Here is a 12211-nt window from a genome sequence, read left to right as displayed (position 1 = left end):
ACTACCTGATTAAACAGCAGACACCACCAATTTCAAACAGTATGCTACTGTGCTGCTCTCTGCCTTCTGCATGCAATATTTACACAGCACGCTCCAGGCGAGGTGTCTGCTCTGGCTACATGAAAGCCTTCAGCCTCACAATGTCACACAGCACACGGTGCTGCCAGCCCCTCTCATGGTTCTGCTCTTCCCTGTGGCTTCTGGGGACAGTTCCCTTTGCGTGAGCAGGCACAGATTAAGAGGATACAGCATGAAAAAGGAAGATCAAAAAAAAGAAAACCACTTCACATTAGAAGGTCCAGCTGCTTCCTCCCAAATGACTAAATTAGAGAGCTCGTACGTCACCTCCTGCCTCAGGTAGGGTCACATTGAATCCCTCTTCCTGTTTAATCCATATAAAATGGGAAATGGGTTTTGAGGAAGACAATGATTGAATACAAGAGTAGTATTTTTTCAGACTGTATTTTTTATCAGGTAATCAGCAGCAAGACTGCTTTGAAAGCCAAAGAAAATAACATGAAATGCTACACACACTTCACGGGTGGCTCTGGGTCAACCACTTCTTGCTTTGTGCTTCCAGTGAGGATACCAGCACATATCCTACCTTGCAGGGACAGAGGAGGCAATGCCTTGGAGCTGCTCTCTGAGGGCTAGGGGTGTGGGTGAGATGAACAGACAAGCTGCTCTGGGATGCAGGAAGTCTGGGCTCCCTTTCCTATTCCAACAATTGCTTCCTTAGGATGTCTGTGCATCTCTCTCTCTCCATGCTTTGGTGTCTCAGTTCCTCTCCCTTTTAACTCAAAGCAGTGAGACTGGTGTAGTTTTGACTACAAGCCATCTTGCTGAATTGCAGCAGTGGGCTCCAGCACCCACACACTGAGCCCAGGCAGGGCTCTCATGAAGCCAGAAGTCACATGCAGCTGCAGCAGCCAACAGCATTTGTGCTGTGTCTTAGGCCATCATCACCCTGGCAACCAAGTCCAGTGAAAGTCAATAGTAGCATCTTCATTGTTTTTAAAATGGAACTTGGAGGCTTTGAAGCTGTTGTCCCCAGCTCATGGACTTCCTAAAAGCTTTTCCCTGAACTTTCATTTAGCTGCCCTCCCAGCACACTCAACCACAGGGGAGCCAGTGCAGGCAGCCTGCTGGGACATAAGGCCTCTGGATTATTTCATCCTGCCCTGACCACCACACATCAGGACAACTACCTCGCCTCTCTATTGAAATATAATCTATTCCAAAGGCTGGACACAGCCATTTGCTTTGCAAACTGTTGAATTTAGATACCACTGCCTCCTGGCTGAATGTTCCCAGCCCAAAGCTCTGCTGGAAGAAAGAACTGGGAGTGCTCCTTGATCTGCTGGGCTCCCTGAATGCATTGAAGCAGCCTCAAGTTGCACAGGACAACTCATTTGATGAGCCAAGCAGGGGGAATTCAGCTCCTTCTCCCAGGGTAGCAATTCCTTCTCCAGGGTCTACTAACACAGGAGCAAAGATCCTTGCCATTAAACCATGTCCAGACTCCCCATCAGTGCTGGCCATGGTATAAACAGCAGCTTGCAGCAAAGAGAATAAAGCCATGAAGATGCCTGATTGTGTCAGAGTTGCTCAAGTCTGAGCAGTAAAAGCAGGAGCAGCCAAGAGACAAGGAGCAGAGCTTGACCCTATCAGTACAAGATTTTTCTTCAAAGCAGGCTGACATTTTACAACAGGTCACTTGAGACAAGCACACTCATGTTCTCCTGGGAGCAGTGCTGAAACCCTACACAGCAGAATTCAGTCCCTTAACAGTCAGAAACGTCAGTACCCTGAGGAGGTCAGCAACCACTGACCATCCATGCAGGGACATTCCCACAAGAGATCTCAAGGCATTCAGAGGTAGCAATAGGAAACAATTGCCCTGGGGAGGAGCTGGGACAGTATACAGGCATCTCAGATGACTGACATCAGCAGTGCACCTCAGTCTAACTGGAAGGAGGCAGAGCAGCCACTTGTAAGCCAAGAACATTTTACTTCTGTGCTGGACAAAGCTGAAAAACACACAAAGCCCAGCTGAAACAGGAGTAGAGCAGTGCTGAAAGAGAAAATCTCTACTGACACATCCGTCCCGGCCCTTGGGATAACACAGGCACGCTTAAGAGACCTCAGAAATTACCTCAAGCCTATAAATGTCTGGTGAGATAATGCACATCACTAAGTGCTCAGTCCCCAGCAGAAAAGCAAGTGGTAAGAGAAGGGGTGGGGGATCCTCTTCATCTGGCTTCTAATGAATGTTTGCCATCACCCAGGTCTGCAAAGCAGTGAACAGGTGAAGATGCAAACCCAGTCTCATCTCCCTGGGAGCAAGATCAAGCACATCTGTAGGCAGAGACTTCCTGCAGGGCTGCTAAAGGAGATAGACATTTGGGTAAAGGGTTAGATATCTGCCTGAAGATAAGCTGGGAGCAGAGAGAGGGGAGGAGAGGGGAGGTGTCCTCTTTAACCTCCATGATGGATGGCTGAAGGAGGCAAGCATCAACAGTGGACCCTTTGAAATACAGAATTTCTGGTTTGGGATCATTTCGTGCTTAGTTCAGACAATCACAATTTCAGACCAAAAGCCAGAGAAGCCACCCCATGAACAGATCAAACCTCATCAACTGGGAAAAGAGGGTTTCTGACTATTTAGTGCTTAGCAGGGGCCAGAAAAGGCATTTGGATTTTGCTACCAGCTTTTTCTCTTCAGAATAACTGGCACCTTCAACCACTAACTGCACTGTCCTAACCCACCCAGCTTCACTGCAGCACTGCTCAGCCAATGTGTGACCCCCGTTGCATCAGGGGTCTTTCCAACAAACCCAGACTTGACCTTCCTGATATTGTTTTTGTTAAAAGAGAAGGGAGAAAGCAAGGAGATTTAACATTTTTTCAAGTATTAGCAAGTGCAAATCAATTTTTAAAAGATCATCAGTATGGAGAAATGGAAAACTAATTTGAAAAGTCAAAAGCTCTAAGAGCAGCAGTAGCTTGTGTTGGGGATATACCATACAAGAGGCATGTGGTTATTGATCCAACCTTCTGTTTATCCTTTCACATGCTGCCAGCCAGGGCCCCCAGCCAGCCAGGTGGTGTTGTGCAACCCAGTTGCAGAGAAGGATGCAGAGGGAAGCACTGCAGACTTCTTCCCCAGTAAGGATTTCCCAGAAGAGGGTAGAGAGCTGGCTGGGTTCCTATCAATAGCACTGGAGCCAAGATTTTAATCTATTCCCACAGGCAGAGCCTTATTCAACTTCCAGTGAGGCAGAGCCTTTTTCACCTTCTCCAGAAGTTTCACACACACAGGATCATAGCCGAGGATATGTAAAGCTGTCTTCATTCTTTAGCTTTCTTTATTCAAAGCCACAAAAGCTGTGCTCACGTCATGAAAGACACCTGCTCCAGGCAATGACTCCTGGCAGCTAAGCCAAGCAGTGCAGGGGCTTATGTGCTACTCACATTTAGCCCTCTCCACGTGCTCACAATCCCTAAGGTGTGCCTTCATCTCTCCAGGTTCCACTATGGTCCTGAAAGATCACAATTAAAAGGAGAGAGAGTCGTGTTAAAACACCTGCGATACTTAGGTCACCATCCACCAGAGAAACACATCATTAATCTGATGCCAAGGCACGTTTGCATGGCCTGAAGGCTTGGCATGAAGACATTTATGGATGCTGGAGATAGAAAAGCTTTTTGATATTTCAAAGCCACATAGAGCAAAGAACATAAAGCTTTGCACTCTCCAAACTATCCACAGGCAATGGAGAGAGCTAAATCCTAAATTATATTAACCTTAGAAGAAAATACTCATCTCATGTTAGAAAAAGAGCACAGAATCAAAGGAACAGCAACCAATGGGTCCGACCCAGGGAACTGAATTCTTTGGAAGCATGGGTCCACACTCAGTGACAGATGACAGAGCGACCCCATTGTACTGAACACTGTACAGCCACAGATGAAACTAAGTGGGACAAAAGGCAGACACACCATTCATCACCAAACAAACCAGTTAGTTTGTGGGGTTGGTTTGGGCCGAGAACTGGGCACATGGAGGTGTGGAACTGTTGTACAGAAGAGCATATCAGTTAAGGTGTACGGTGAGAAGGGTGATGCAAAGAAACAACTTTGCCACTAGAAGCACTGAAGAGATCTTGGAATAGTCTAGGTTGCTGTTTATTAACATGCAATGACAACGATCATCAAGGAAAAAGATGTATTTTACAGGTAAACACAGGAAATATTTTCTTTCAAATTCTGTAAACACAGGGTTTAAATCCTTGTTTTCTGGTCATTTTCCAGCAAACAAGAAATGAACAGTGTCAATTTCTCTCCAAGAGAAGAGATTGCAAGCAATCCAAGAGTCTGGAAGATATTGTTAGCAGTTCTTTTGTATATTTCGGAGCTTGGCAGATGTACTTTTCTGATGCTGAACTGCGACCACTTTTCGTGTGCGATAACACCCTGCAGCTATGTCAGCCACAGTCCACAGCAAAGTCTGCAGAAACCAAATAAACCTTTCCCACCTGGAAGCAGTGAGTGCATAATAGACTGAATGCACAGGTCCAGCTGCAACCTGAGAGGACATAAGACCTACAACTTCCAGTTTATGAATTGGTCCCAAGATGCTTAATTCCATGGTAGATGAGAGCTTCAGCTTTACAGGAGTGCATCTCCCAGCAACATAGTGCCCTCTAGCCTTAAACGGGATTATGGTCTAAGTCTCAGAGGAAAAACCTCAGTGATATGCAACACTAATATAAAGGTTTATGTCCAGTCTTTGGCCTTATCTTTTCAACAATCCATTCAGCTGCTGATCAGCTCTGGAGAAATCTGGCAGACACACAATGCCAGGAAACACAGTATACTCAGAGCAATTTCACACCAGATACAATACTCCCTCAGGCTTTTCCTTACCAAAGCTGGAAGGTTTACCATCTCTATAGACAAAAATCCAGCTTTCTGTGTTTTAAAATGCATGTTGTATCCTGAGAAACAGTTAAAGGATTTGGTGCAACTAAAATCCAGAAACAGTGAGAGACAGAGAAGCAAAAATACTTCTCTACCAGTGTGGAGAGAGAAAAGCTACTGACTGTATGCTGCAAACTCCTTCAGGCAAAGACACCTCCACATGACAGGCTGCAACACAGGAGTCTGGGAAAATGGTTAAAAACTCTCCTCTAATGCTGTGCTATTGGCAGTAAGGTGTGAAAGGAAGAAGGTGAAAGAGAGATAAAAGAGATCCAAACGCTGAGTCTGCCTTGGGAAACATGCAGACAGACTGCCCCCTCAAAGAAGGTCTGAGTGTAACTTAGGGGTGAGAACGAGCGAAGATGCGCTCGGCACCGCCGGCTGCCCGACCCCGCCGCAGCCGAACCTCGCTCCGCTCCCCACCGCGCACCCCGGCCAAGACGGGGACAGCCGGGGGACCCGGGAGACCTGCCCCATCCTGCCCTGGGACTGGTGAGGAGGAAGAGAGGGAAACTTCAGAACGGTAACCTTGAAACGAGCCAAGAATCAAACGGGGTGAAAGAGGGTGAGGAAGAGGAGCCGCACCTCCAGAGCAGGAGGCCGCGGGCAGCCCCGCGGGCGCCTCACCTGGGGCCGGCGTCTCGCCCACATGAGGCGAGGGACGGCTCCGGGCATGGCTCCGGGCACGGCTCCGGGCTCGGCTTCGGGCACCGCTCCGGGCTCCGGGCACGGCTGCAGACACCGCTCCGGGCTCCGGGCACCGCTCCGGGCACGGCTGCGGGCACCGCTCCGGGCTCCGAGCACCACTCCGGGCTCCGCGACCGCTCCGCGTCCGGCCCGTCCCCCCTCACACGTGCGCACCCCGCGCCCCGCCGGCACTCACGTAGTGTTTCGAGGGGTTCCTCCGCTTCTCCACGTCCACCACGTTGGCGTCCAGCACGCTGTAGGACAGCATCTTCGCGCAGCCCGGCGCGGCTCCGCCGCTCCCTGCCGGCGCTGGCAGCACCCTCCGCCGCGGCGATGCCGAACGGGCGGCAGGGAGACAGCCAAGGGAGGATGCCCCAGTGCCGGCTCCGCCCCTGCCGCGGCGGCGGCGTCTCCCCGCTCACAGCAGTCCAACCCAGCCCGGCTCCGCTCCCTGCCCGCTGCCCCGGGGCTGCGCGGCCACTGCGGCGGCGGCGGCAGCGGCGGCGGGAGGGGCCGGGCCGGGCCGGCGGCTCCGCCCCCGGGTGGCAGCGGAGGGCTCTGGCGGGACGGGGCGGGCGGGGACGGGAGCCACCGCCCCCCAGTGCCGGAGAGGGCGGGCAGCTGCCCCCGGGCCCGGGCAGAGCCCCCGCTCCCTGCCGAGACACCGCGGCCCGGCCTCGAGGAGAGCCGGGGGGAAGGGGCCGGGGGAGCCGCAGGGCCTTCCATGGCTGCAGAAAGGGTCCGGAATGCCCTCCCCGAGCGGCCAAGGCCACGCCGGAAAGCCGCGAGTGAGGGGCCGAGCCCGCTCGCACCGGGCTCCAGCTGGGAGCTCAAGGTCGGCCAGGGAAGGTCCGCAGTGCCCCGGCCCGCAGGGACACACGGACATCACAGCTGGAGGAAGGTTGCACAGACCCGCTATTATGAGGACTTTTTAGAGCTGATTCTGCTCTTTGTATATACATGCACAGGTAAATGGATATCATCTTAGTCCCACGCCAAGAAGAGTTTGCCCCAGAAATTTCAGGTTTTGTTTTTGTTTGGGTTTTTTTTTTCCAGTAATGCATCATTAATTTGCATATGATTATTTTAAAGTTACATCAGAAATGGGAACTTCAAAGTGATCTTCCAGCCCTCAGCTTGTTTTATGACATGCATTAGCTATTCACCAAATTAACTGAAGTTGCTAAGATCTCTCCTTTCTCTGAAGTCCCTTCAAGAGCAGCCCGTGCAGATTTTCCAGTAAGATTCCAGAGTGCTGCTGTCGGCTCAAGACCTGCCAGCCCAGGAGTGCAGAGAGGACCAGCTCCTGGCAAAATAAACTTCTCATTTACAGTCAGAACAGTCCATCTCAATGTGATTTCCTTTGTCGTGCTCTAGTCACAATTTCTGAAACAGAACTTTTACAATGTTACTGGCCCTGAAACAATAATCTTGAGACAGACACCACAGTCACAAAGCCTTAGGTATTTGGGCCAGAAAGCTGGCATTAAAAAGTGGCTGTTTTCAGAACATAGCAGGTTTCCACAAGCAGCCTAAGGGAGGAAAAAAAAAAAAAAAAAAAAAGAAAAGAAAAGAAAAAAAAGTCAGGAGAAGCCCATCAGTGCATAAGATATCAGCTACTGCCAGGTAGGAACCAGGTATCTGCTGGCATAGTGACAAGGACAGATGCTCTGAGCCAGCCTTCTCCTCCCTTCTCAGCTAATATACACAGTTTACCAAAATAAATGACCTGACATAAAATGCTAAAATGCCAGCATCCCTCCCCAGGAGGTGCATAGGTATACATGAGACAAGGAGGGCAACAGAGGGGAAAACCTCATGTGCCACTTCCATTGTCACTTTTGAGGCTTATCTTCTTCAAGGCACCCTCTTCTCTTCTTTGAGGGACTTCCCACCTCTAATCCTCATGCATGACACAAGGCAGAAGAACAATTATTTACATTAGAAACCTTTGCTGTTTAGACTGGCCAAGAAGTCCCTGGTGTGCAGAGCAAACAAAGAAGATTCTTTCTTCAAAATGTAAATATTCAAATAACCCATTGATAAAAATATTCCTGATGTGGCCAGTGTGATTGGGGTCTTGGATGCCTCTTCCCTGTGAACCATTATAATACACATCACACACTCCATCCCATTCTCCTATCACGCTGTCCAGAAAAAAAAAAAAAAAAATCAAGGGTCCCGTCCACTGTTGAAGACTCAGGGTTTGTTTTAAAACAGCTTTCAAAACATGTCATTGTGAGGGAGAGACAAAATACATCATTCTCCAAACACCCTCCCCAACCTGACATTTTTAATGATTGGCATCTTTTTACTGATACTCTTCTCTTCTGCTCTTGTAAGGAAGGAGTTTCTGTTTTCAACCAAACCTGAGACTGGTGCCTTGGGGTTTGCAGCCCTTTGGTGTCTACCCCGTTCTTTCACAGCATCTGCCCCACTGTTCCCCTTCCCTCTATTCAACAGAATTTGATTCTCCTCTGCTCCACACAACCCATCCCACCTGCAAAGCCTGGCCAGCCTTTGCAGCTCTGTCCCCCCCCTCCTCTATTATCTGATGGGTTTGTGCTCACAGCCACCTCCTGCTCTCCTTGTTTGCTTGCTGCATCTGTCCATGCATGTAGGAAAAATGTGTGTTGCCAGGGGCATGGATAGTTCTTTTAAAACATGTACAACACCCAGTCTAGTGGGAGTCCAATCTCCAAGTATTGCAAAGCTGGCAGAAGAATAACCAAAACCCCTTATTATGCTGCAGGCTTGGGAAAATCTGCTCCTGTCTTAGGCAGCAGCTGGGAAATTGAAGCTGATGGCACTTCCCAGGCTTGTGTTGGAGAGCTGGGCTCCAGCTGCTGGGGCTGAATGGAAGCGAGCCTGGGTACACTGAGGAGCACAGCAGGCTGGGTGCAGAACAACCTGTACCTGACCAGGGCCATGAACACAAGGCTGAGACACTTAATTTGTAGGAAAATAACTCTGGAGATTTTAGTGCTGAAACTCCTAATATCTACCTTTTTTTTTATTTTTCTTACTGAAGTCCTATCATAGCATGAGAATATCACCGCTGTTAAAACAATTTTAACACATATATTAGTATAAATATTAATTGCTGATTTAATAACTCACTTTCAAAGTCTCATGCTTCTGATAAAATTCACCTGAGGAACACCCTGGGAAATTCACCTTCTGAAGGTTGAAATAAACCAGCCATTTTTAAAACCGTTTTTTCTCCTCTTTTGCTAGATGGGTATTTGGGTAAAGATTCTTCTTTCACTTTTTTTGAACAAGCAGGTAATCACGTTAGCCTCACAGACCTAGTGCAGCTAGAGCCCAGCAGCCTGGACTCTGCTCCAATTACAGCAAAAGCTGAACCGTGACAGAATGTGTGTATGTGATGTTGTCAGAGCTGGAGCATGACTTGAGTTTTCATATTTCAAGAGGACTCTGTCATGCTGGCAATTTTTTTGTAAATAAGCATTTGAGTTGTAAATTGAAAACACTTGGATCATTAAATCAGTGAGAAAATAAAACAAGGGTCAGGCTTTTCTGTGCTCCATTAGGGCCATTTCTAATGTCTCTTATTAATTCATGGCATGTCACTGTAGATAGGTAAGTGCCCCTGAATGTTAACCATGCTGGGGTCTAGCAGCCCTGTCTGTGGTGGCTGGACTTGTTGTTAAAGATGATTTTCCTTTCTGTTTTCTGACTGAGCAGCCAGGTGGAACACAGGGTTTTCCTGTCCCACTAACTGAAGAGACTCTAACGGTGCTCAGCACCCTGGGGGAGAAATAAAATGCCATGAGCTCAGCCCCTTGGGGGAAGGGGAACCGTGCAGTGCTGTGCATGACAGATTAGCCACACAACTCATTACTGGCAACTGGAGTTGCATGCATAATCTGCTAGACATGGTACTAGAGATGTGCCCCTTAGGGTTTTATTGGCTCTGATGTGCAACAGCACAACACAGAGCCTTTGTTACAGTCCCATCTCAGCTTCTGTACTTACAAAACCCCAGCTTTTTAAAAAGGCTGCTTTCCATGCAGTCCTTCCACTTCAGCATTTCAACATACACAGCCTTTGATAGGAATGACAGAAATGGTAGAGCCTGTCTGGCATTCAAATCTCAAACTCTGAAACAAAGCACGGTGTGATCTTTTTTCTTATTTTTTTAAAAGCCAGTTGCATTTCATCTTCTTGGGAGATTACTGCTCTTCGAATGAAATTCTCTCTAGAGATAAATAGGCCCAGCTAATATGGTAGAAGGCAGCCAAAGGAACCAGCAGCAGTGCTGGCAGAGCAAATCCCCCCTCCTCTAGCACAGTATCTTTGTGCCCCTTCCCCTCCCAGCCTCCTCAGCAGAGACTGCTGCTTTGTCAGCCCCTCTGTGCAATCTACTATAATGGAAAAACCAAAATAATCATTCCTTCTGCAGGCAGCGTACATGCTTTTCCACTAGCATAACAGCTTTTACTTACATTATGAAAGAACTGCTTCACCCTCTGGACTTAAATTATAGATTATCCTTTCCTTGAAGCAGCTATCTTACAGTTTAACACTTTCATGCCTAAAATACTTTTTCAGTCCTCTCTTAGTAGTTGTGGATGAAGGATTTCCCACTGTGGTGTGAGCCCTGCACAGTGTTTAGGGTGGCAGCAGCACATTGTACCCTGCTTTTCATCCATGTACACCTTGTACTTTTCCATTTTTACAGAGGCTTTGTAGATATCTCTTGAAGCACTTAAAAAAATAAAGCAAGCCCAAGCCACACTTTTCTTTATGTATTATTTACCTATATATGTGTCAGACTTATATTTGAGACAGCTGAAGTTTACCAAACTGATCACAGGTTTGGATTTGGATTCCTCAGGTTTCTTCCCAGATTCTATCCCTGACTTCAGCATGCTCACTGTTCTCAAAATAGCACATTTTGAGACTGGTTTCTACTTCATCCTCTGCAAAAAAACATGGTAGTCTCCATTATTGATAACATGGACTTGTTAAAATAAAGTCAGTCTAGGAAGAAATAGTGTTTCTTTGCATTTTCTTCCCATGTTACCTCTATGGATACATATATGGACACTGAGATTTAAAATTTCTGCCAACCCATTTTGAAATTAGAATTTGTTTGTTCACTATTTTTACTTATTCAACCCTTTCTGAAACCAAAAAGTAATTTTATTTGGCTGCACAGTTCCTAGAGAAAGTAGAAGAATTTATCTGCCAATATCCAAACCAGAAAACATTTGACTGACAGATTGTGAACTATAAAAACATATAAATAAAACCTTAGGAAAAGTTGCTTATGGACCTGCAGTTTGAACACAGGTGATGAGCACACAAGCTCTGTAAGAAGAATCCGTAACATCTCTCAGCAGTGAAATGCATTAACTTTTTGTTTTGTTATCTTCATGCAAAAGCAAAGTGGTTTTCCCAACTGAGAGACTTCTGTAGGAAAAGCAGATCTCCCCAACAGCAACTTCATCCCCTGGGTAGACACAAAGAGTTTGGTTTTTATTCCCAGTCATTAGACTGGAGTTAGACTTCGTAGAGCAGTAGTGGAGATGCTTGAAAAATGAAATGCCCTTTAGGATATTAATTGCTGTTAACAAGAAATGAGATCATCCCAAGTTGAGCCCTGGCCATGCAGCATCAGCAATGCAAGCCTAAAGAATCATTTCACTAGTGGATACTTTCTCAGCCTCTTTTCTGGTGACTGAGGCACACAAACCATCTGTGAGACAATGGCAGCTTTACCTTCAGGATCATTCCCATCAGTTCATGACAACATCTGTGTGACAATTACATTATCCTGAACATTTTGGTCCTCAAAGGCATATTGGTGACCAACTTTCACTTTAGCATCTAACTTTGAGCACCCAAACCATTGGTCTTTTAGGAAGGACAAAATACTCTGCAGAACAGACCTGTTCAAGGATAGTGTAAGGAAGGCAGAGGAAGAGCATATAAATACTGCTGTGCTCTATGTAAATTTGCCCAGCTGTTTATGCTAAATGTTCTCTTATTCCATTTTTCCTGACCTCATTTCCTCCTCTGCTTTCTAATTGCAGAAAATAAAACAGTACAAGTCCTTGCTTTCATTACATGCAACACCTGCTGCTTGTTCTGAAACAGATGTCTACAGCATCATTAGGCAATTATTTCTTTAGCCTTTTTCAGTAGGACTCATTTCAAACATCTTTGTGCTAAATCCTCCTCCTTCAGCTTCCTCTGTATTTCTCATCCTTTCCTAAATTCAGGGTTCCAACAAAAACTCTTCTCTATATCAGTTTGCTCTTGTTATGTTTGTCCTGGATCACTGTACTCACAAGAGGACAGAGACCATAACCTTTAATCAGAAATTAAGTTCAAGAGATTTTATTGAGGGGAAAAAAGACAAGGTGAGGACAGAAAACAATGAGAGAGATTAGTCAGCAGTGTAGGCAGGAGTTCAGAACACCAGCTGGCTTGTTACAGCTCAGAGATTTTTGTGGACAATACAGCAAAGAGTTTTATATGAACACAAGGACAGACCCTACACTCTCAAAGC

At 46.9% G+C, this 12211-nt stretch overlaps 1 protein-coding gene across 2 annotated transcripts in view; it reads right to left on the bottom strand.

Annotated features, from left to right (window-relative positions):
- The window catches only part of SH3PXD2A (SH3 and PX domains 2A), a 233285-nt gene extending 227347 nt beyond the window's left edge, over window positions 1–5938 (bottom strand). For both annotated transcript variants that reach the window (XM_054276800.1, XM_054276801.1), the window contains exon 1: window positions 5867–5938. In XM_054276800.1, coding sequence (XP_054132775.1) covers window positions 5867–5938 — 72 coding nt within the window. The remainder of the gene's footprint in view (window positions 1–5866) is intronic.
- Window positions 5939–12211: the final 6273 nt, after the last annotated feature.

This window comes from Melozone crissalis, unplaced genomic scaffold, assembly GCF_028551555.1.
Source record: "Melozone crissalis strain CALT ecotype California unplaced genomic scaffold, PUWL_Pcris_2 ptg000019l_1, whole genome shotgun sequence".
Classification (NCBI taxonomy): domain Eukaryota; kingdom Metazoa; phylum Chordata; class Aves; order Passeriformes; family Passerellidae; genus Melozone; species Melozone crissalis.
This window is presented reverse-complemented; position numbering and strand designations above follow the sequence as displayed.